General features: G+C 38.5%; 1 protein-coding gene and 1 pseudogene across 4 annotated transcripts in view; both read left to right on the forward strand.

Annotated features, from left to right (window-relative positions):
- Positions 1-26028, forward strand: part of N4BP2L2 (NEDD4 binding protein 2-like 2) — a 102014-nt gene that overhangs the window by 21263 nt on the left and 54723 nt on the right. For 3 of the 4 annotated variants that reach the window (XM_011946904.1, XM_011946906.1, XM_011946905.1), the window contains exon 6: positions 255-401. In XM_011946904.1, coding sequence (XP_011802294.1) covers positions 255-401 — 147 coding nt within the window. Of the gene's footprint in view, positions 1-254; positions 1369-26028 lie in introns of those variants that run through there. The other variant, XM_011946907.1, reaches the window with a different exon arrangement.
- LOC105515156 lies at positions 21385-21966 on the forward strand (annotated as a pseudogene).

The following is a 26028-nucleotide window of genomic DNA, read 5'->3' on the forward strand; positions in this document are numbered from 1 at the left end:
TAAATAGGTAGTTCTATGTGAAGAGGATGTAATTAACATTTTTCTGTGATATATGGAATCCTTTTACCTTTTTAAAGTATTGATAAAAACATTGAGTTTTTAATCTTTTTACGTAAAATGTGGACAGATGAAACATATATTCTGTTTATTTGCAAAATATTGTTTAGAATTTGTATACTTTTTCTCTAAAACAGTTAATCTCTAAGCCTGTACATTCTGCAACAAAGATTTATAATCCTTTTCTTTTTTGTTAGGAGGAATAAACATGGTGTGTCTCGAAAGAAGATTGCTCAGATGTTGGATCGTTATGAATATCAAATGTCCATTTCTATTGTAATGAATTCAGTGGAACCATCACACAAAAGCACACAAAGACCTCCTCCTCCACAGGGGAGACAGAGGTGGGGAGGCTCTCTTGACTCACATAATCATGTCTGTGTCACAAATAATAATTAAATTAGCTATTTTCAGCTAACACATTTGTTGTTGCACTTGAAAGAGTTAGTGAGCCTGTCTTGGAGGTTAAATAGTTTCAAATAAAAAAAGGCTACATTGCCTCACAAAGGATTTTCCCAGCAAGTTGTTTAATTTCCCAGCAAATTGTTAAAGTGTAAATAAAAATTAAATGAAATTGTATTTTAAATGTTTTTATATTCTCTTGTTGTAATGATTTTGACTGTTATGAAAACATCTAAGTAGTAGAGTGGTGGGTAGGAGCTAGGATGTTTTTCTACAATCGAATTTTAAACTAACTTTATCTATTTTATAGATACTATTGAACAGTTTTTTAATAGTTTGTACCTAACTCTAACTTTTCATAAAACTTTAGTGTTTTTCCTTCATTACCTTAAATATGCAAGAAATACTAACTTGTTATAGGGCACCTTAACTGTTTTCTCTTTTCATTAGGTAAAATTATATTTCAGCTGATTGATCTGTGTGACAGAATTATTACTTAGCTATAATCAGCACATCACTTACTTCAAACAAAATTTCCCCAGCAATAGTAGTAGGTATATCAATCACCTGGGGAGTTTTCTTAATAATATATATATTCATCTTGTAAAGCATACGTAGTCATCATCCTCCTTCTCAACCCATCTTCCTAACCCCACATGCTTGCCAGTTCTTGAAGGGATAAAGTGATTCTAATAATGTTTGATTTCTCTCTGTTCAATTTAATGTGATATAATTCTAGTATAAAAATATTTTAGACAGTTGTTTAACAATTGGTCCTAAGTGGATTTGTACTGTCGAATATCTTCTAGTGCTAATTTTTCTGTAGAGCAAACCATATTTCTCTCACTGGATAGCTTTCTTTATTAGATATGTTTCTTGACTTAAGATTAAAAACTGAGATGGAATTCATTTCAGAGGTCTTGTCATTCATCCCATGCCTTCAAACCAAGCTTTACCTCGACTAACCTAGATAATTAAGCATTTCTCTTTGCAACATGAGGGAAAAAACACTACTACCTCTCTTAATACCATTGTTCCCAATGTCTTATGAAAAATATTTCTTCAATAGTTTTGATTTACAAAACCCCCAGCTAATTAGAATGCTGTTTAAAAAAATTAAGCATTATAATTCTTTATATGTTTTACATAATATTTTGTGACCTTTAAGCTTTCTCCTAAACCATCGCATCTTGAATCCCATAGTATTTCTTTGTTTTAAAACATTTTGCTATTCCTTTCAACTTTAAATATTCTCTCCATGTTTATATTACTTTTTAAGTTGTGAGGCCAAAAACTAGATTCAGTGCTGTCAACAAGGTCTTTGTTAAATTGCCTTTAGTGAAATAAGAATATGATTTTTATTTGTACTATTCAGTGCTAACATTTGAATGAATATTACCTTTATCTTGTTTAATACGTGTGTTTGTATATATTGTTCATCTTAACTAAATACGATGTAAGAATATGCTAATTCATGTTTTGTGTATAAATGTATATTATATACATATACACATCTTCATCTATGTTTTCATACTTTTATTTCAGAGTAACACTTGTTAGTATTTGCACTTGTGTTTCTAAGGATTTTATTCTATAGATTAGCACAGTTTGAAAATTGTACAAAAGGATTTCATTTTGGGACAGGTGAAACAACTCTTAGGTAGACTGTGTATCCCTTTCCCTGTGTCTTCATAAACTTAGGAGTAGTAGTACTATAAATTTAGTTTTTTGGCCTGGTGCAGTGGCTAATGCCTCTAATCCAGCACTTTGGGAGGCCAAGGTGGGTAGATCACCTGAGGTTAGGAATTTGAGACCAGCCTGTCCAACATAGTGAAACCCCGTCTCTACTAAAAATACAAAAAAATAGCTGGACGTGGTGGTGTGTGCCTGTAATCCCAGCTACTTGGGAGGCTGAGCGGAGAATCGCTTGAACCTGGGAGGCAAAGTTTGCAGTGAGCTGAGATTGCGCCACTTGCCCTCCAGCCTGTGAGACAGAGTGAGACTCCATCTCAAAAACAAAAAAAAAATTAGTTTTTTTAAATAACTTTTAATCAAATTTATTTTCAGAAAGTAGAGGATTGCCTTTGGGAGAAACATGATGAGGAAATATGTTCATATTAAGTTTATTTATTTTAATAAATTTCCAGATTTTTATTTTAGACTTGTCTTCATCTTCTAGTTCCAGCTACTAAATAATAATCATTTAGAGATCATTTGTCATTACCAATTAATTATTTTACATTATAATGTTAGTGAGATGGCTACTGTTGCATTACGAGGTCCACATAAATAAATAAATCTTACTGAGGCAGGAAAACTAACATTCTTACTCAGAATTAAACAAACGAGGTCTTGTCCTGTTACATGTGCTGGATGTGGTGTGGTGGCGTGACCATAGCTCGCTGTAACCTTGAACTCCTAGGCTTAAGGGGTCCTCCTTTCTCAGCATCCCAAGTAACTGGGACTTCAAGCATGTACCGCCACACCTGGCTTATTTTGCATTAAAAAAATTTTTTTCTTTATGGAGATGGGATCTTGCCATGTTGCCCAAACTGGTTTTGTACTCCTGGCCTCAAGTGATCCTCACAAAGTGCTGAGGTTACGGCATGAGCTACTGCACGAGCTTTAGTGGGTTTTTTTTTTTGAGGCAGATTCTTGCTCTGTCTCCCAGATTGGAGTACAGTGGCACTATCTCGGCTCACTGCAACCTCCACCTCCCAGGTTCAAGCGATTCTCCTGCCTCACCCTCCCAAGTAGCTGGGATTACAGGCACGTGCCACCATACCCAGATAATTTTTGTATTTTTAGTAGAAACGGTGTTTCACCATGTTGGCCAGGCTGGTCTGGAACTCCTGACCCCAGGTGGTCTGCCTGCCCCCCAGAGCAGTGGGTGGGATTACAGGCGTGAACCACCACACCTGGCCTAGTTGGTTTTTTTAAGGCGGAAAAACAGTTGTTTTCCTAAACATTGTGGCTGATTTTAATTTAAAACAGAATGGAGGAATGAATATGCAGTGGAAGTACTAAAATCACTAAAGTCATTGCTTGGTATTTAAAAATCTATAAAAATGTGAAATTTACAATTTTTCATCAAAATTCTATTCAGAGTTTTTTGGGGGGCGGGGTTAAGAGAGGACCTGAGGTCTCTTTCTATTGTATAGACTGGACTTGATCTGGTCTCAAGTAATCCTCCTGCCTCAGCTTACCTGGTAGCTGGGATTACAGGCACCCAGCCAGATACAGTGTTAGTGGAATAGACCCCTGCTGCTATACCCCATTTTAACCATCTCCATCACAAAGAATTAAAGTAGACATTAATCATATTTAACTAAGATGGAGTACATCTTAGTTAAGTAGAATACAACTTCTAGTTTGGTTCAATAAGATTAAATTATATTTAGTTGTTCTTTTGTTCCACGGGTTTAGTGCAAAAGTTACTTTTTTGTGGTAAATGAATATATAGTTTTTTATGTTTCATAATTTTAGTAAAAATTCTTGTGTGGTAATTAAGTTGAACTTTTGGTACTGCTTTTGAACCAGGTAATCTTTATTTTTAGTATTTATCTTTGTAAAAGATAATATTAGCTTTTTCATATTTTTGTTTTAAAAGTAAGATTATTTACAAAAGATTAAACTTTTTAAATTGTTGTAGTTGGTGATTTAAGTATTTGAACTTTGCTTATCTCTTGTCTAATTAATATAGATTCTGGAATTTTCCAGTTTTACATATAGATAAGTTTTGAAAGTTTATGGTTTAAGAGGATATGAAATGTTTGTATTGGCTATACTTGAATATTTTTATTGCAAAAATGTCTGATTTTTGTGAGACTGGTTTTCTAAGTATTTATAAAGGAAATTGGTGGTGGTCTCTTTGGAAAATGTAGAAGAAATGTAGTTGTGTGTTTTAGTGTCTTGACCAGATAGACTTGCCAGTCTTTATTGAAGTTTAATGTATTCTGATAGGAATACAATAACTAATAAGGGCTAAAGTTGTATTGTTGTTTTTTTTCTTAACATTTGCAATCCACATTGAACAGTGTCTTAGTCTATAATCATAACAAAGTCTTAGCTTATGATTCAGAATAAATAATTCAGAACATTCAGAATAAATAATTTGGTGGCAGCAGCAGGAGTAAGTTAAGTTGGTGATTTTTAGAGTTAAGTTTTAGGAGCTACAATTTTTATAAATTAAAATTTTTCCTATTAAAGTTGTCAGCTCTATCTTTGTAAATTTTCTGAGAAGGAGAGATTGTATTAAGGGATTAATGAACGTTTGGTGATAAGATTGGCATGCAAATCTTTATTTTTAAAATTAAGGTATCATTAAAACAGCTGGCTTCCCTGTATGTATACTGTATTTTCTTCTTACACTATCCTTAGGATGGTAAGAAGTAGTATTAAATTTCTTGAAATAGATCCTAAAAATATAGGGATTAGTGATTGTCTTACGTGTCATTTTGATTCCTTTTTTACTTTGCAAAGCAGTATTTAGATTGATTCAATTTAGTTGATTAAAATTGCCAAATATGTTAAACCTAAGTTTTCACTTTTGCATGGTTTGTAAGTTTCAGAGCAAACCTTGAAAAGCTAATAATTATGATTGTCTGCAACTAAGTTCAGAAAACATTGTAAAAGAATGGTTAAAATTTACTCTCAATAATTTAGACTACATTGAGTGGTGTAATATTTGTAATAGAATATACATGTATGTAAGCAGTTATTTGGAATATCTCCTACAGAAATTCTTAATATATTATCATTCTTTATGCACAAGAACAAGAAGAAGGAGTAGCACAAATAACTTTGGAAAGAGAGTCTCAAGAGTAAATAGTAATTCCAGTAGCTAAGCTGTATGTGTTGAAAAGTTTTGACTTTTTATACATCCAATAGAAATTCATTTTAATCATTCATAATCTCTTTTTCTTCTCCATCTGACAAATTTTGCTCTCTGAAAAATAACCCTGTCACATTCCAGTTGTGATAATTGTAATAATTATACATTATAATTCACTTTCTAAAATGGAATATGTTAACTTCAATAAGTTCTCTTAAATTTCAGTGTGAAAAAAATAGATTATTTTTCTGTAGCATGGACACAGGCGTAGTCTGATCCCTAATCTCAAAACTAGACGCAATTGCATTAGCAATTGGTGAGTAACTGAAGACTTCACATGGAAGTGTTGGTTTGGTTTTTAATATTTCCATTTCCTTTTTTTTTTTGAAATTGAACTACTTTTTGTAAATCAATGGGAAGATTGAAATATTTTGAGAGGAGCTGTTGGGTTTGCCTCTAAGTTTTGCTAGTAACTAAGGGAAAAAGAATAATGTGGTTATTTGTGGTTGAAATTGTGTTTTAGTAGAGTCCATTAAAATATACTTTATTATTTGGATTATTTTCTTATTTTTCAGTTTTAACTGTTTTCAGATGATACATGTAAAATTAAAGTTTTATTCTTGGTGTTAATTTACAATTGGTAATTACACAGCTTTCAGAATGTCTCTTCATTTTTTTTTTCGGTTTTTCTTAATCTTAAAAATCGTATTTCTTTTTCTTTCATAGTCTTTTCTTGTATGCATGTTTTCTTTCATTCTCTCCGTTTTTTGCTCAGCTATCCTCCTGTAACCTCATAATGTTTTTATGAAGATGATGGGATGGTAAGTGACTGGCAAAACTGGAGATAATATCTTTTTCCCTCCTGTGTTATACTGAACTTGTTGTTGCTTCTGAGCGTTACTTAACCAAGTTAAACTTACAGACCACCAGCTTTGCATTTAGTTTCCTGACCCTGTGGGTTAGGTAGAATTTAGATACGAAAATGGCTGGAAAGATTTGTAAAAATCTTTGTGTTAATCATTGGTGGGGAATCCATAACATGGCATGGAACTTGAATGTACAGATTTGAGAAAAAATATTTACATTAACTTAATTATATGATGATGGATGTTAATTGATAAGCACTAGGTTGAAGTTCACTGTTACAGAATTCACTATTATGTCTTGATTGCTGGTTGCCCTTAACTGAATGATTTTGAAGGAAAGCTGATAACTATTTTGAGTTAAATTTTTACAAGTGGTTCCTTATATGATGCAATGCTGCTGCAACAAACAGTAGGAATTTTGTAGCAAAAAGTCTTAATATCCATTTAAATAACTGTTGTTTATTTAATGCCCATCAGTGCTAGGCCCCCATCTAAATGTGATTGTTACAGTCTCTAAATTTTCACAATTCTACAATGGTTTTAGAAAGGAAACAAAAATTTAGATTAAACAACTTATCCAAAATGATTTCTCTAGAAAGAGATAAAACTGATTCAAATCTATGTGCAGTGGCCGGATCTCAGCTCACCACGAGCTCCGCCTCCCGGGTTTATGCCGTTCTCCTGCCTCAGAGTCCGGAGTAGCTGGGACTACAGGCGCCCGCCACCTCGCCAGGCTAGTTTTTTGTATTTTTTAGTGGAGACGGGGTTTCACCCTGTTAGCCAGCATGATCTCGATCTCCTGACCTCGTGATCCGCCCGTCTCGGCCTCCCAAAGTGCTGGGATTACAGACTTGAGCCACCGCCCCCGGCCAACCCTGTATTATTTTTAAACCACATAGTTATCCTTTTTTTTTTTTTTTTGATTTAGTGTTTTTCCAAGATTAAAAAGAAATTCCAGTGAAGAGTTGATTCCATCTTTATGGTATCTTTATTTTATAAGGTTATAAGGTATGTTGATTTATCACGGAAGTTGAATGAAGAAATCTTTAAGTGGCCATTTAGAATTCTGTTTTTAAAAGTCAAAATTGAAAAGAGTTGGGCCGGGCACAATGGCTTACACCTGTAATTTCAGCACTTTGGGAGGCCAGGCGGGTGAATCACCTGAGGTGAGGAGTTCGAGACCAGCCTGGCCAACATGGTGAAACCCTGTCTCTACTGGAAATAGAAAAATTAGCTGGGTGTGGTGGCGTGTGCGTGTAATCCCAGCTACTTGGGAGGCTGAGGTAGGAGAATCGCTTGAACCTGGGTGGTGGAGGTTGCAGTGAGCTGAGATTGTGCCATTACACTCCAGCTTGGGCAACAAGAGCGAAACTCCATCTCAAAAAAAAAAAAAAAAAGGAAAGGGTTTATACTATTTGATGTTTAAATGTTTTCTGTAAATTAAACATCCATACACTTAAGCATATTTCCGGAACATTTTTTTCATTGAATTATTTACATATAGTGTTGTGCTTTAAGGTTTTAAATTAATTTTAATATTTGATGATTGTAATTAATATTTGAAATGTATAGTGTTCAATAAATGGATTGTTACATTATGTAAGTTGGGTTTTTTTTACCCTAATTAATTTTCAGGTAGTATTTCCTAAAATAAGTCAATACTACTTGTAAGTGGTTTTACTTATTTTTCTTTTATGTCCACTTACTGCTTAAGTATGTTAGTAGTAGATATCTTGGAAATTACATAAATTTTCTGAATATTTGAATAATTAAAGGAGCTTTTTCTCTATAATAGGAACTTTTTTATTCCTTTATGATATTTTAAATTAATTTTCGAAAAACACTAAAAGAAACAATTACTTAAGTTTGCTTTGTAAATAATTTAAATTTTATGAGGAAAATCTTGAAGTATAGAATTCTTACTGTTGTGTATTTGCTTTATTTTGTTTTAGTCAACTTAAAAAAATGGAAAAACTGGGTCTTGTTTGGTTTCTCTTAATTCCTTAAGAGTAGTTTGTGTTTTTTCTTCGTTGTTCTAAATGTTAAACTAGAATTGGAGTTTTTGTTTAGAATAGAAAAGATTTCATGAAAGAAGAAATGTGATTGGTTTTATGAATAGATTACATAGTTTTCAATTCAGGAAAGTGGTAAGCAGTACTTAAAAGTATTGAGATTATTGGTATATACTTCAGTGTAACCCTTGGCAGAGATACAGTTAAGACATTTATCTAGAATATTAGTAAATTGAAGTGTTTATAGGAAATGTGATAGGAGCTATGGGCTAGACATTTTGAAAATTAAAACCAGGGATCTTGTTATCTTTGGATCACTACTGTGTCCTAGGAGCTTTATCCTTTACTAAGAATCAGTAACTGTTTATTGGATATTAGGCACAGTCTTCTCCCCGAAACAGTCAGCAAACTTTTGATTCAAAGGAAGCAGTGATCAAAGAAGAGCAATATTACAGGGCAGTTTGTATTAAAAGTTGAATGAATATCCCTATCTGAAATGCTTGAGACCAGAAGTATTTTGGAGTTCAGATTTTCTTTTGGATTTTGGAATATTTGCAGAATACATACTGATTGAGCATATCTAATCTGAAAATCCAACGTGCTCCAGTGAACATTTTCTTTGAGCATTATGTCAATGCTCAAAAAGTTCAGGATTTTGGAGCTTCTTGGACTGTGAGTGCTGAACATGTATAGGAAATGTGGACATGGAGCATGAGTTAATTGTATTTGATACTTGCTGAGGAAAGGATGTCCAGACCACCAAAGAAGAAGGATCACCCATTTAACTTGGTGTATCCAATGCCATATCAGAGCCTTTTCTTCCATTTTAACCTCACCAGTAGTCTTTATTTAGATTTGTGGTTTATGATCAATAAATTAAATCCTAGAATACAGATTAGTAGAGCAGAGTTGAGCCTTTTCATTATTTCTTTTAAGGTTCTTTTCAGATTGTGTTCTAGTTTTTTGCTTTAACAGTTTACAGAAGAATTTCTAGACTATCTGAGAAGAATACTCCAGGTATTTGTCCCAGTCTTAAATTGATTCAACAAAAAGTTCATAATCACTTTTTAGAACGCTTTTTCCAAAGAACTGTAATCCTATGTGTAACTTAAAAAAAGAAAACATACAAATGCTTGCATCTTTTTTCACATATTTATCTGTATTCAGCAATCAAGAATAGCTTGTACTGATGCATATCTTCACATGATTTTTCATTAGTTATCTGAAAATAATATATATTGGGTCATTATTTGGCTCTTCAACCTCAGTAATTCAGTAACTTTCTTTTGGTTATTTTGTTGACCTGTTTTGGACACTTTTCAAAATATTCATAGCATGATTTTAGTGGGAAGAACACATTATTATGAGAGTTAGGCAGTCTGAGTTCCACCTCCATTTGTGTCCATCCTCTCTTCCATTTGTTTATTGAATGCCTTCACATGTACTCTGAATTGCATCTCTTTCCTTCTCAGGAAATTTTATGCATTGTTGGTTATTCCTTCTCTCTGTAACTTCAACCTCGCCGCCTTTCCTGAGTCTGACCCATCAACAGTTAAACATGATCAAGTCTTCCAATCTGACAGAGCTCATTTATAGCCAAACTTCTTTCTAAAGAGCATCTACATTCATTGTCTTTTTCTCCTTCACCTCTGATAATATTGAATCCACTCCATTTTAGGTTCTGTCCCTATCATTCCTCTAAATTGATTTTTAAGGTCTCCAGAATATTCCTTTGTATTCATGGGCATTATTCACTACTCATCTTATTTGACTACTCAGCAAACATGTAACTTTCGATCAGTTTTTCCTTAAAATACTTTACTTGACTTCCTTGACATATGATTTTTGTTCAGATCTCTGTGGCTATTTCTGTCTCCTTTGCTGCCGCCTTCTCCTCTTGGTTCTTGACTTTTAGAATTCTTCAAATTTCGTTCTAGACAATCTTCTATTCTTACTCATAGCTTTTCCTGTGTGGTCTCATCATTTCTCATGTGGACATAGTAGTCTCCCCACTTTTGTTTTTGCCACCCTACAATTTTATCCACAGAGCAGCTAGAGTAGTCTAAAAATTCTTTTTAAAATACATAAATAATATCATTCACTGCTTAAACACAACATAATCTAGTCCTTGGCGGCTTCTCTGACCCTCTTATACCAGTCTTCATTTACTACAGTCCATCTATATTGGCCTCTTTGAACTATTCTTCAGACATGATAAGCTTGTCCTTGCTAAAAGCTCTAGCTGTTATTTCTCCTTGGAATGCTATTCTTGTCTACTCTTCCTATGCCTAGCATTTTCTTAATGTTTAGGTCTCACCTGAGATGTCACTTTCACTGTAGTACTTGTAGTTGACGTTGCTACTGATTTGTTGACAGTATTCCTGAAATAGAATATAGGATCAATGTGGACATGTTTATTTTGTTCACAGCTGTGTCCACAAAATCTAAAGCAGTGCCTATAGTACTGTAGGAGCTCATTAAATAGTTGGCTGATTGATTTTTGTACCTACTGGTTCTATTAACAATTCTTCTTAACCTTATCCTCTGAACTCCAGTGTGTATATTTAACTGTCTATCTGACATTTCCACTTACAAGCTTAAAAGGCTGCTCCAGTTGAACCTGTGATCTCTCTAAATCTGGGACTCCAGGATTTCCTGCCCACAGTGAATGGATTTATGTTCATCTATTTCTGTAAGCTAGACAATTCAGAGTCTTCTTCAATGCCTTCTTTCCTCCTCATATTCAATCCATCAGATAGATTCTATGGACTTTGCCACCTGAATATCTCTTGGATCTGTTCCTACATTTTTAACTACCATCATTTGATGGATTTTCACACAGTGAGTGTATCTATATAATTAATACCCAGGTCAGGAAATATGGCATTACTAGCACCTTAGAAGCTCCTTGTCGCCTCTCTCTGAGTGATATTTTCAAGGGAAAATGTGATCATGTTTAACGCCTTTCAGTTGCTTTCCCATTGCTCTTAGAATAAAGACCAGAAATCATAATATGATGTTTAAGATCCTGGATTATATGACTGTTTTTCCTACCCGACTTCATGTTTTTTTAGCTACTCCTCTCACTTTCTGTATTCCAGCCCTGATGGCCGCCTCTTAATTCCTTGAATGTGCTATGCTGTTCCCTCTTGCTAAAAAGTATGTGCACATACCCCTCCCATTCTTGTCCTTCAGATTTGAGTTTTCTTGGACATAGCAAGCTTGATGAGGTCTCAAATGCTCTCATGTACTTTATTCATTTGTATATGATTATTTCCCTTCATTATTTTTAAGCTACATGAGTCAGGTATTATACCTCTTTTGCTCACTATTGCATGGTCATCAGTTAGCGTGGTGGCTGGAAAAGATTGGTATTCAGTATTCATACAATAAGTGAATGTGAATAGTTTGGGTTTGTTATGGGGATGAATTATCCACCCCCCCACCCCCCACCCCCCCGCACACACACACAGACACCCAGCTCATATATTGAAGATTAAAGTTCTAACTGTAGAACCTAGAATGTAACTATTTAGAGATAGGGCCTTTAAAAAGGTAATGAAGATAAAATGAAGTCATATGAGTGGACTCCAATCCCATATGAGTGGTTTCCATTAAGAAGAGGTAATTAGGAAGCAGACACACAGTAAGGTAAGACGATGTGAAGACACTGGAGGAAGATGGCTGTCTGTCTACAAGCCAAAGAGATCTACAGGCTTTAGAAGAAACCAACACTGCTGACACCTTGATCTTGGACTTCTAGAAGTGTGAGAAAATAAATTTCTGTTCTTTAAACTGCCCAATCTGTGATACTTTGCCGTGGAAGCCCTAGTAACTAATATGGATTTTGGTATTGGAAAATGGGGTGCTGGTGTAATTAATACCTAAAAATGTGGAAGAGGCTTTAGAACTAGATAATGGGTAGAGGCCAGAAGAAGTATTTGTTAGAAAAAGCGTAGACAGCCTTGAAGAGATTGTTGGTAGAAATATGGATGTTGAAGGTGATTCTAGTGAAGTTTAGAAAAGAGAGCTGTAGAGAAAGCTTTTGTCATCTTAGAGGTACACATATGTCACCTTGAATCAATATTGGTAGAAATATGAATGTTAAAGGTGTTTCTGGTAGGATCTCAAACAAATGAGGAAAATATTGTTGGAAACTGAGGGAAGGACAATGCTTATTATAATGTGGCAAATAACCTAGCCAAATTGTGTTTTGTGGAAAGTGGATGAACTTGTAAGTGATGACTTGAATGTTTAGCTGAGATTTCTAAGCAATGCATTAAAGATGTGGTGTGGTTTCTCCTTGCTGCTTAAAGTAAAATGCAAGAGGAGAGAGAGAAATTTAAGAAGGAATTATTAAGCCGAAAGGAACCAGAACCTGAAGATTTGGAAAATTCTCAGTCTATTCATATTCAAAAATTTAGCATGTTCGGAGAGAACATCAAAGTTGTTGCAAGACAACCATTTCCTAAAGCAATTAGGGGTATGTGACTCATGGATCCAGTCAGCCATCTTGGCAGCAACTAGCAGAAACCAGGATAGAGATGGAATTATACCATTGGAAATGCTGCTGACTGGTAGTGAAGGGAACAGAGGGATAAACATGAAAGAAGTCTGTTGGATTTCTGGGGTTCTATAAAATGGGTCAGTAGAGCTATCTAGCTGTGAGCATGTGTTCTCCTTCAAGAAAAGGGAAGAATGACCCTGAAGGTGATTGAGAAGTCAAAGCGGCTACTGTTGCTACCACAAGACTAGAGGGCTCAGGCCTGAGGAGTCAAGGTGGGCTACCACACTGGTGGGCTCAGAAGACAGGGCTGCCACCCCTGTCAGCTGGGAAGATGGAAAATGAAGCTGAAGAAGATTATTCTTGAGCCTTAAAATCTAATGGGATTTGCCTTGATACGTTTCAGACTTGCTTGGGACCCATCACCCCTTCTTTCTGATTTATTTGGAATAGGAATGTTTATTGTATGCTTATCCCACCAGTGGTGTATTTTGGAAGCAAGTAACTTGTCTAGTTTCACAGGTTCATGCTGGAGAAGAATTTTGCCTCAGGATGAAACCTTGAGTATGCCTGTACCTGATCTAAATGAGATTTAGATGAGATTTGGGGCTTAGAGTTGATACTGAAATGGGTCAAGACTTTTGGGACTGTTGGGATGGAGTGAATGTGTTTTGTGTCTGAGCAGGACATGAAGTTTGAAGGACCAGATGGCAGAATGTTAGGGGTTGAATTGTATGCTCTCCACATTTATAGGTTAAAGTCATAACTCCTAGTAGCTAGAATGCGAGCATATTTGGAGATGGAGCCTTTAAAAAGGTAATTAAGATAAAATGACGTTATACATATGGGCCCTAATCCAATATGAATGGTGTCTTTATAAGAAGAGGTTAGGACGCAAACACAAAGGGAAGATCATATGAAGACACTGGAGAAGGCCATCTACAAACTGAGGAGGGAGGCCTGAGAAGAGACAAACCCTGTGGACATCTTAATCTTGGACATCTAGCCTTCAGAAGTGTGGGAAAATAAATTTCTATTGTTTAAGCCACTTAGTCTTTGTACTTTGTCACGGGAACCCTAGCAAATAAATATGTAGCTCTTAACACTGGTTAGTTGAGAGGCACTTAGGAGACATTTCCTTCTTTTCTGCAGTTCCTTTGTGTGTAAAGTTAGGGCATTTGCCTTAATCAGTGGTTCTTTTAAATTTTAGGTCCTAATTCATCTGCTGTATGTTCTTTCCAAAAATTTTTGGAGTTTTACATATCCCTAGAGGTCCATCAGGGGACCCCAGGTTCAGAATTCTTAGACAAGACTCTCTTATATTTTTTTTAAGAGAGTCTTTCTTTCACCCAGGCTGCCAGGCTACAGTGCAGTGGTGCAATCATAGTTCACTGTAACCTTGAGCTCCTGGGCTCAAGCAGTCCTCCCAGCTAATTTTTAAAGTTTTTTAGAGATGGGATCTCACTGTGTTTCCCAGGCTAGTCTCAAACTCCTGGGCTCAGGTGATCCTCCTGCCTTGGTCTCCCAAAGTGCTGGGATTACAGGTATGAGCCACTGTAGGTGGCCATGATTGCGTTCTAAGGAAGTTTTACCTTGTTTTTGTAGCTTATGATCTATTAATATAATTTGACTATTTGAAGTGAAAAAGTTGATTGTGTGAATTAATGATGGAAATAACTTGTTTGTCGTTTATACTGCTTAAAACTTTAGCTTTTTAAATTTTAAGGAATTGTTATCTAGACTTGCATTGAACATTTATTGCACCGCTTTTATTTACATGCTAGTGATGGAAATATAAAAGTAAATAAGGTAAGCCTCCTACTCTTGAATATATAGCTTGATGAAGGGAATATATAGCTTGATGAAGATGGTGGGAACCCAATGGCTCTTACATAGAATATGGATTAGTACTAGTCTTGCTTTGTGGGATTAAGATTTTTGAATGCAGGGACTGTGTTTTTATATCCTTAGGGTCTGGCTCAGTATTAAGCACCTAAAAAAAAGCTTGATTTGTGTTTGAAGAGTGAATACCGCCAGAAATTATTTCTGCTGGCAACTTTAAGCAACACTGAGATGTTAGAGTATTATACTTTAAATTTAATTAAATCGTACTGTGTTCCATAACTGTTTTGAGGCACTAATTAGTGTAATATAAATGCTTTTTTTTTTTTTTTTGGAGACAGAGCCTCTCTGTGTCACCTAGGCTAGACTCCAGTGGCACGATCTCAGCTCACTGCAACCTCCACCTCCTGGGTTCAAGCGATTCTCCTGTCTCAGCCTCCGAAGTAGCTGGGATTACAGGCGCGTGCCACCATACCCAGCTAATATTTGTATTTTTAGTAGAGCCAGGCTGGTATTGAACGTATGACCTCAGGTGATCTGCCTACCTCAGCCTCCCAAAGTGCTTGGATTACAGGTGTGAGAGACCATGCCTGTCCAAATATAAATGCTTTTAATGACTTCCAGTATTCAAAGCTTTCTGAAAATGGAATGTGTTTCATCAAGAAGTATATAGTAAGTTGCTTGACAGTGGTGTTCACGGAGCAGTGGAGTTCTGTAGTTTCAGACTGCTCCTTAGAAGTATCTCAGGGATTGTTGTGAAGGGCAGAGGGAGATAGAAACCACTAATTTAGTACAACACAGAGTTTGAAATTGCAGAATTCAAAGTTAAGTTGCAATTTTGACTGCAGCTTGATCAACTCACGTAATTTTCTGAAACTTTTCCTCATAATTAAATGATCAAGTCTTTTTAATCTACAATGTAGGGTTATTGGATGGATTAAGCAACATGAATATTTTAGAGTTTCAGCTGAAATAGTTCTTATTTTAGTCTTGGAATTCTGTGATTTTTGTTTGCCTTTTGATGATTTTACCTCTTTTGATAATACACTGAAGATGAGCAGAGAAGGAAACAACCCATTTTTATAGTAGTTAGAAATGCTGTAATAGGCTGGACTCATGCCTGTAATCCCAGCACTTTGGGAGGTTGAGGAGGGCGGCTCACTTGAGGCCAGGTGTTCAAGACCAGCCTGGCCAACATGGTGAAACCCCGTCTCTACTAAAAATGCAAATAAAGAATAAAAAATTACCCTGCTGTGGTGGTGCATGCCTGTAATCCCAGCTACTTGGAAGGCTGAGGTAGGAGAATTGCTTGAACCCAGGAGGGCAGAGGTTGCAGTGAGCTGAGATCGAGCCACTGCACTCCAGCCTGGGTGACAGAGTAAGACTCTGTCTCAAAAAAACAAAAAATGCTGTAGTAGGTCTAGAAGGATAAAGTTTGATTTTTTTCATTATCGAATTTATCAAAGATATATTCCTTATTAGCATTGACGGATTAGTCTGGAATTGCTCAAAACAATTTATGATGATGCAAATGACTTTTTATCATGAGTAATGGCAAAGTTTTCTCACCTATGTTGCATAGTTTGTTGGTATGATCTAATTACATTGATATTTCCTTTTGTTTTTGAGATGGAGTCTCGCTCTGTCACCCAGGCTGGAGTGCAGTAGAGCGATCTCTACTCACTGCAAGCTCTGCCTCCCGGGTTCGTGCCATTCTCCTGCCTCAGCCTCCCGAGTAGTCCGGCTAATTTTTTGCATTTTTAGTAGAGACAGGGTTTCACTGTGTTAGCCCGGATGGTCTCGAGCTCCTGACCTTGTGATCCACCCGCCTTGGCCTTCCAAAGTGCTGGGATTACAGGCATGAGCCACCACGCCCGGCCAATATTTTCATTTTTTTACTGGCAAATTTGGTATGATTAATTTCACACAGCAGTGTATTGGGCAGCCCACACAAACCCATTTCTTTAAAAGAAAAAAAAAGTTTTTGTTTTGTTTTAATGTCAAGTTAATGTGGCAAATCTTTTTCTCCTATCTCTTCGTTTTCATGGAGACATTTTCCCCCTTGTTTCTCATACATAACATTATGTGTAATGTTCATGTGATGGTGTGGTATCAGCCTACCTGTGGTTACATGAAACCATTACTTAACTGCATCCTGGGCTCCTGTGAAATGACTCATTCAGAATGGAAGCATCATTTTGAGAGGATATCAGTTTTCTATTTTTACAATAGTTAGAAAAGTGGGCCAGGTGCAGTGGCTCACACCTGTAAGCCCAGCACTTTAGGAGACCAAGGTCAGGAGATCACTTGAGGTCAGGAGTTCAAGACCAGCCTGGGCAAAATGCTGAAACCTCATCTCTATTAAAAATAGAAAATTAGCTGGGTGTGGTGATGCATGCCTGTAATCCCAGCTACTGGGAGGCTGAGGCAGAAGAATTGCTAGAACCCAGGAGTTGGAGGTTGCAGTGAGCCGAGATCATGCCACTGAACTCTAGCGTGGGCAACAGAGTGAGACTCCATCTCAAAAAAATATAAAAAGAAAAAAAGCGATAGAGATGTCCTAAGACTCAGTAGACAGAGAGGAAGAGGGTACAGTTTGGAAGGCACAAGAGGCAGTTTATAATATTTTAAGATACTGTTAACACATTTTTTATTTTTAAGAATAATAGTATTTTTTTCTTTTTTTTTGAAATGGAGTCTCACTCTGTCACCCAGGCTGGAGTGCAGTGGCGTGATCTCGGTTCACGGCAACCTCCACCTCCCAGGTCCAAGCAGTTCTCCTGCCTCAGCCTCCCAAGTAGCTGGGATTACAGGCGCCCACTACCACACCCAGCTAATTTTGTGTATTTTTAGTAGAGATGGGGTTTCACCATGTTGGCCAGGCTGGTCTCGAACTTCTGACCTCAGGTGATCCACCCGCCTCAGCCTCCCAAAGTGCTGGGATTACAGGCGTGAGCCACCATGCCCGGCCTTTTTTTTTTTTTTTTTTTTTGGTGATACGCAGTCTCTGTCACCCAGGCTAGAGTTCAGTGGTGTGATCATAGCTCACTGCAGCCTTGAACTCCTGGGTTCAAGCAATCCTCCTATTACAACCTTTTGAGTGGCTAGGACTACAGGCATGTGCCACCCTGCCTGGCTTTTTTGTTTGTTTGTTTTTTAATTTTTTGTAGAGACAGGATCTCTACAGGCTAGTCTTGAACTCCTGGCCTCAAGTGATCCTCCCTAAGTGCTGGGATTATGGGTGTGAGCCACTGCACCTGGTGATGTATTCTGAATGTTTAATTATATTGTTCTTCCTGACTTTTTATTTTCTACTTTTAAACTGAAGTAAAAGTTATTTAGAAACAATTTACTTGTAGAGAAGGGATTTTATTTGTAGACAGGATAGATAGCATTCAGTAGAGAAAGGAAATGAGAAGCAGCTCATCAGTAGTTAAATAATAGTTCAAGCAGGATGTGGATAAATTGCTATGGTATGCCATTGATGTGGAATTTCTAAGAAATGTGTTTGGTCACGTGAATTGTTTTGGGACCTAGGTAGACCTGCTAAAGGCACAGAGCCCATAGTAGATCTCCAGGGCTGAAGCTCAGGTGGCCATCATACCCAAGGCAGCAAGCAGTGAAAAGAGCCACAGTAGAACTTTTAGTAGACTAAAAGTCTCAGAAAACACCAAAGGTTATGCTTGGGAAAAAAGTTCAGTCAGCAAATATTAGACAAGGGCATGGTAAACTGGTAGACAGAGTCAGGAGCCAAGAACTAAAATGGAACTGAGTATGGTTAAGTGTAGAAGAATGATTCTAGAGCATTGCCATGAATGGTGTTGGGATGTTTGAGGCTTGTTTAGTGGCTATTAGCTGTATGGTTTCTTGGTGAGAGATGGACTGATGTAAAAGTACGGAATTGGACTACAAGCTTCCTGCCTGCCTTCCCAGCCCTGAACAAGGGCTTTATCTGGATTGTCCTTGGTCATGATAGGGGGCGGGACAGGAAGAAGTAAGCTTGGGTAAATTTGCATAGTTTACTCTGACTCTTTATGCCCAGGTTGTCTGTGCTTAGCCAAGGTACAGAGCAGAGATTGGAGTCCATGCAGGTCAAGAACAGTGTGAAGAACATGATAGATGTAAGTTGGAAATGAGAGTTCATGAGATTGACTTTGAATAGACCCAGAAGAAGACTTCTAGAATTTGGCAGTCATGAGAACATTGTATAGAAAAAAAATGAGGCTTCCTCGCTGCACTGACTTTCCCTGTGTATATAGGAATGCTTTTTTTTTTTCCCTTAATTTTTTAAGGTGTGTCTTGACCCTTGGGACAATGTATGCAGTTAATGTTAAGAAGTACTTAGTGTAGTAGGGAAGTAACAGGTGGAAGCCGTAGTTACTAGGGATGGAATGGTGTTTTCTGGTTTCAGAAATATGAACCAGTAGTGAGGACAAGAAGTAGTAAAATTCTGTTGTCTGCATGAATGTGTAGCTGTGTAGTTACTTTTCACTGTTCAGTTTATGGATTGGTAGTCAGTGAGTGAAAAGTAGAGGGCCACGTTCAAGGAGGGCTTCCTATAGGAGTTGGTGCCTAAGCCTAGTTTAAATCATACTTGGCAACAAGGAGAGAATATGAGAAAAGGGCCTGTAGGCAGTGGCAGTTGAATAATCAAAGGTTTAGAGGCAAGAAACAGTAATGTATTTATTCATGCAACAATATTTCTTTTTTAAATTTAATTTAATTTAATTTTTTTTGAGACAGAGTCTCACTCTGTCACCCAGTCTGGAGCGCAATGGCACAATCTCTGCTCAGTGCAACCTCCATCTCCTGGGTTCAAACAATTCTTGTGCCTCTCAGCCTCCTGAGTAGCTGGGACTATAGGTGTGTGCCACCCCGCTCAGCTAATTTTTTTTGTAGAGTTGGGGTTTCACCATGTTGCCCAGGCTGCCTCGAACTCCTGGGCTCAAGCGATCCGCTTGCCTCAGCCTCCAAAAGTGCTGAGATTACAGGGGTGAGCCACCATGCCCAGCCAAAAGAAAAATTTTTAAAAAAATTCCAGTCCATCACAGTCTGATACTTTGGTAATATGTAATAAAGAAATGATTACTAGGTCAGGGTGTGGTGGCTCACACCTGTAATCCCAGCACTTTGGGAGGCTGAGGCGGGTAGATCACTTGAGGTTAGGAGTTCAAGACCAGCCTGGCCAACATGGCAAAACACCATCTCTACTAAAAATGCAAAAATTAGCTGGGAATGGTCGTTCACACCTGTAATCCCCCCTACTCAGCTGAGGCATGAGAATCGCTTGAACCCGGGAGGCGGAGATTGCAGTGAGCCAAGATCGCACCACTGCACTCCAGCCTGGGCAATAAAATGAGATTCTGTCTTGAATGAATGAATGAAGTGAATTACAAAAAATTTTAAAATACAAACCAAATATTTTGTTAAATTCAACAGACATAATTACTGTGTCAGCTACATGCAGTCGCCCACGCCTGTAATCCCAACACTTTGGTAGGAATTACAGGGACCAGGAGTTTGAGACCAGCGTGGCCAACATAATGAAACCCCATCTCTACCAAAAAATATAAAAATTAGCTAAGTATGGTGTCTCATGCCTATATCCTAGCTACTCGGGAGGCTGAGATGGGAGAGTCGCTTAAACCCAGGAGGTGGAGGTTGAAATGAGCTGAGATCATGCCACTGCACTGCAGCCCGGGTGACAGAGAGAGACTCTCAAAGAAAAGAAAAATTACTGTGTCAAATTTCTATACCCGGTTTTTTTTTCTTTCTTTTTTTTTTTTTAACTTATTCTCAATTTCTGTACTTGTGGATCAGTAGCATACTTCATGGGCTGGCATCAGTATAGATGACACTTGAGTAGCACTGTTTGGTGTGCAGGGAGGCCACCGAACATTTTGTCATGTCTGTTGAATAACTTGTGCAGCCTGAGGCAGCCTGTCAGGGCAGTGGTGTGGCAAAGCCATAATATTTGTGTGGGGCTCATTCTACTGAGAGGCACATCTGCCCATCTGATAGTGTAGTCTCCTCCATTTCTCCTCCAGCACTCTGCTCTTTGGAAGGCACTGCAGGGTAGCCGTGACTTTGGTCAGGTGTAGCTTATGTTTGGCCATCTCTTGGTTGATCCAGTTTATTTGTCTTAGTTTCAGTGATGGCCAGAGGGTTTGGAGTGGAGCATCTCTCAGGGTGATGTGACCTCTGTTGTTGCCTGGATTTCCAGATCATGTGACAGAGAATCAACTGGATCATTTCAGCTCTCCAGGTTATCGGTTAGAAGAAACTGAAAACTTGGGAGCAAGGAGACCTCTCTGATGTAAAGAAAGACGAGTAGACTGGTTTATCCCTTCTGTGCAGTTAGTACATGAGACTACCCTGGTCCTTTTAGAGCCAGAGTTCTTTGGGGTTTTTGTTTGCTTTCCCCCATTAAAAAGCACTAGCATTTATTAGGGGAAGATGGGGTTCTCCTCAACTCGTGTTTTCCCTCTCTGTATTGTGGAAACTGAACCTCACTCTGAAAGTGAATACATCCATTTGAAAGGGATGATAGGTTACCAAGAGTGTCATTTAGTGAAACCCCTCTTTTTCTTGACCAAAAGAGACTTGTTTTCTTTGAAAAGCAGGAGTTCACTTTAATTTATATGAACACCTCACATCACTTCCATATAAGCCTACCTACCCTAATATGGGCTGGCCTGTCAAGTCTTGGGCAAGAATGGTGATAAGGTGCTATCAGGTCAGAACTCATGTTAGAGTAGCTGAAAGATTCAAGAGTTCTTATTTTGAACTTTTGCGTGTAGAATCATTACAAGATGTCTCTTAAATGCAGTTAGAGTGAGAGGAAAGCTGGAGCTGTGGGTGGGGAACATGTCAGAGGTGGAGCTGCGCAGGAAGTGGGACCAGTGCCTGCTGGATGTGGTAGATAGGTTCTGGTTTTGGATTAGGGATTGTTTTCTCACTTACCTTCTTTAAAAGAAGAATGTGGCCGTTAGCCTTTGGTTCTGGCATGGGATTAGGAATGGTTTATTCCAACTGTCAGCATGATTTCCATGTTCCATATCTTCTGCATGGAAAACATGTCAAAGGACAGGAGCAGTGACCACCTGACAACATCTCAGTGGGAGGAAAAAGAGAAATCATGTTTATTCCTCAGGAATACCGAAGTACCCTGGAGTAAGCTGTCATTCTTCTGTAACAATGTTATTAGTAATACTTTAAACTCCAGCACACTCTTTATGTATTTGAAACCAAGTCTGTTTCTTGTTTCGTATTTTCTCTCTGGAAATTGTAAGGAGGTGGTCTTAAATACATTAAACAAAAACAGTAAAAAAATGCAGTTAAAATTTGATGGCCTATCAGCTAGCTGACTCAATTCTTGGCACAATCAACAAGTGTCTTTGATTGTTTTTTCACCAGGGATAAGTCATCAGATATGTCAGAAGGGGTAAAAAAAAACATAGGTAGCTTGGTTGCATATGCCTTTTTTCAGAAGTAATATTTAAATTATGTAATAGTTGTTGTGGTGGCCCAGTCCGCCAGCTAGCACATTGCCCTTCCTGGCTGCCTCATTCAAAATTCTGGGCAGGCTGCAGTTCCCACAGGTAACCAACCACATGAAGGCAACTCTGGGGAATCAGTGGTGAGTAGTCACAGACTCGGAATCAAAAGGCACCGGCAGAGCAGGGTGACTCAAGCCTGTAATCCCAGCACTTTGGGAGGCTGAGGCAGGCGGATCATTTGAAGTCAGGAATTAAGACCAGCCTGACCAACATGGAGAAACCCCATCTCTACTGAAAATACAAAAATTACCCGGGCATGGTAGCAGACACCTGTAATCCCAGCTACTCAGGAGACTGAGGCAGGAGAATCACTTGAACCCAGGAGGTGGAGGTTGCAGTGAGCTGGGATCATGCCACTGCACTCCAGCCTGGGCAACAGAGCAAGACTCCATCTAAAAAAAAAAAAAAGGCACTGGGCATTTGCCTGATGAGGTGCCATTACCACTGCCACTGGTATCGTATCTCCTGCCGGGTACCAGGCCAGCTCTGGCAGAGGAGACATGAAAGAAATGGATTCAGTAATCTGGACTGGCTAGTGCTATATCTTACTTTCCAGACCCATTTGAGTTGCCCCGCGTCTGGGTGGGAAAGGTAAGAAATGCACAGCCTAGTCCTTGGGAGTATCTAGAAGAATCTAAAGGCATTGTCCAGAAGGTACAACTTTGGGGGCTGGGAGTAGGGGTTGACTGCGTGGCTACTAATCAGTCAGAATAGAGGCTGGTTACTATGCTTGAGAAGGGACCTATGGGCCCTTTAGGGTGCCCGTCCTTAGCCTGTTGGGTTAGTAAGAATCCTAGAGAATATGCTGGGCTACAGGATTAGGCAGTGGCTCAGGACACTATTTGCCAAATGGTAAGAATTTCAGTATTTTAACAAACTTTGAGGTCGTAAGAGTATGCTGGCTGATGTTAGCCCTTTGAAGTCTGAGACTCATGGATTCTTGAGTATCCATGGCAGCTTGTGCATAAGAAAGCTGTGCAGTTTATTCAGTTTTTTTCTGGGATAGGTAGAGTCGCAGAGAGACTGTGAGATGAGAATGCCTAATGTGAGGTGCAATTCGCTGGAACTAGTTGGAAGCTAGAATTTACACCCTCCACCTTTCCTGGGTACAGGGAATAGAGTGTGACCTCTCACTTGTACATGTCTGCCAGTTTTAGGGAGAAGTCTGCAAACTTGTGCAGGGGAGGTGGGAGCAAAGGGACTTTGTTGAGGTTTTGGCCAGCCAGATTATTGATAGAACATACGTCTTGGAGAATACAGCTAGGGCAGGATATTCTGCTTGGGAAAGTTATGGGAAAATGCAGAAGAAATGTTCAAGCCAACGTCTTTAGAGAACCTGGGAACCAATTTCATTCACTGATATCAAGGACTAGGAGCCTGGGAGTCCTGAAAGAGCATAAGAGAACAATCATGGAGGAAGGGAGGTCCAAAACCACTGTAGCAAACAGTACAAAGAACCTCTGGTGTCTTTTTCAGCCACTTGATGCTTAGGTGTATTGGATGTGTTTAAAGGTACTGGCCTCGAGCAGATACTGATTAATGTAGAGATAGTAGTGACAGTCTTTTTTTTTTTTTTTTTTTTTTTTTTTTTTTTTTTTTTTTTTTTTTTTTTTTTTTTTTTGAGACGGAGTCTCGCTCTGTCGCCCAGGCTGGAGTGCAGTGGCTGGATCTCAGCTCACTGCAACCTCCGCCTCCCAGGTTCAAGCCATTCTCCTGCCTCAGCCTCCGGAGTAGCTGGGACTACAGGCGCCAGCCACCTCACCCGGCTAGCTTTTTGTATTTTTTAGTAGAGACGGGGTTTCACCGTGTTAGCCAGGATGGTCTCGAACTCCTGACCTCGTGATCCACCCGTCTCGGCCTCCCAAAGTGCTGGGATTACAGGCTTGAGCCACCGCGCCCGGCCAGTAGTGACAGTCTTTATGTGGTTAAAATTTATGTAGAAAGTTAATTATATAGAAAATGAGACAAATCCTGTACCTGGAACTCTAATTTGTATCCTTAGGAAACGAGAAGGTATCATTGGTAATTATTCTAATGCTAGAACTGAAGGGGAAAGAGAATGTTTTGGATACCAAGCAGTAAAAAACTGAGCAGGGTAAGTCTGAGTCCATTAGAGAGCAAATTGGCTAACTGGGAGTGGGAGAGGTTCCATACATTGCTAAGTATTGCCAAACAGCAACAAAGATAGTATAGTTAATAGAAAACTGCAATCACAACCAAGATACTAGCATCAGCCTGGTGCCGTGGCTCACACCTACAATTCCAGTACTTTGGGAGGCTGAGGCATAAAGATCACTTGAGCCCAGGAGTTTGAGACCAGCCTGAGCAACATAGTGAGACCTCATCTCTACTAAAAAATTAGCTGGGCATGGTAGCACATGCCTTTAGTGCCAGCTACTTGGGAGGCTGAGGAGGGAGGATCCCTTGAGCCTGGGAGGTCGAGGCTGCAGTGAGCTGTGATCGTGCCTGGGCGACAGAGCAAGACCCTGTCTCTAAAAAAGGAAAAAAACAGTAAAAAATTAGTGTAATTGTTCTCGGGATGCTACAGTTTTGTGACCTTTTACAAGTTGCTGTCCCAGTCCATGACTCATACTGCATATGAAGATAGTACTTTTTTTGTTTTCTCCTGTGAATACTGTGAATGAGGTGCTATTTATGGATATTCTGGATTCTGTCAAAAATAGTAAACATCTGACTGGTTTCTATTTGATGGTATTTAACATGCTAAAAAAAATGAGTGTTAGGGCTAAAAGGGATTTACAGGATATCTCCTTCAAATCTCACATTTTATTTTTTATTTTTTGAGACTGAGTCTCGCTCTTTTGCCCAGGTTGGAGTGGAGTGACACGATCTCGACTCACTGCAACCTCCGCCTCCCAGATTCAAGAGATTCTCATGCCTCATCTACCTGAGTAGCTGGGATTACAGGCATACACCACCCAGATAATTTTTTTTTTTTTTTTTTGTATTTTTAGTAGACCTGGTGTTTCACCATGTTAGCAGGCTGTTCTCAAAACTCCTGTTCTCAAGTGATCCGCCAACCTCAGCCTCCCAAAGTGCTGGGATAAAAGGTGTGAGCCACCACTCCTGGCCAAATCTCGTATTTTATAGATGAGGAAAGCGAAATCCAAAGAGAGAAAATAACTTACCACTTACAGTCAGTAGAGGGACTAGCATCCAGGACACCTGCCGTTTAGTCATTTCTTTGCTCTACCAGAAATCTAAGTATTATAGTGAGTAATATTAGCTTGCAGTATTTAATAGTTAATCAATAAGTCTGAATCCTTGTCAGTTGCCACACTGGCTACCCAGAAAATTTCAGGCAGTTATATGCCTATGGCAGTTACATGAAGGTTCATTTCCTTCTTATACACTAAAAATAGTGTGAAACATGATTGAAAATACACTGTTTTAGTCTCTTGATTTTGTATCCACTTTCAACATTTTAATATGAAACCTTGACAGAGACTTTGCTGTAATTTTGGTCTTGAGGAGCAGGGGGACTCATCCAACTCACAGTACCCAGCAGTCTGAGATCTTCAGATAGGCATAAAGAAACAAGAAGTTATATAATTTTTGTTGAATGAGTATGGTGATGTTGTCTAATGATAAAAGCCTAAGAAAAACTGTTTGTGTACCAATTTAAACCATGAATGTACTGTAAATAGGTATTTTTTTTTTTTTTTACTTTGACACCACTGAAAGTCAACACTTAATTCTTGGACATGTGCAACGTAATGAAGCACAAATAGGTAGAGGCATGAGAACTGAATCGAAGAAGTCAAGCCTGAAGGAAAGCCAGAAAATGCGTGTGAGCTATCTCTTAAAAGAAAAAAGAAACAGGCCAGTTGTGGTGGCTTAAACCTGTAATCCCAGCACTTTGGGAGGCTGAGGTGGGTGGATCACCTGACATCAGGAGTTCGAGAGCAGCCTGGCCAACATGGTGAAACCC

The sequence above is a fragment of the Colobus angolensis genome, unplaced genomic scaffold (genome assembly GCF_000951035.1).
Source record: "Colobus angolensis palliatus isolate OR3802 unplaced genomic scaffold, Cang.pa_1.0 Scaffold255, whole genome shotgun sequence".
NCBI lineage: Eukaryota > Metazoa > Chordata > Mammalia > Primates > Cercopithecidae > Colobus > Colobus angolensis.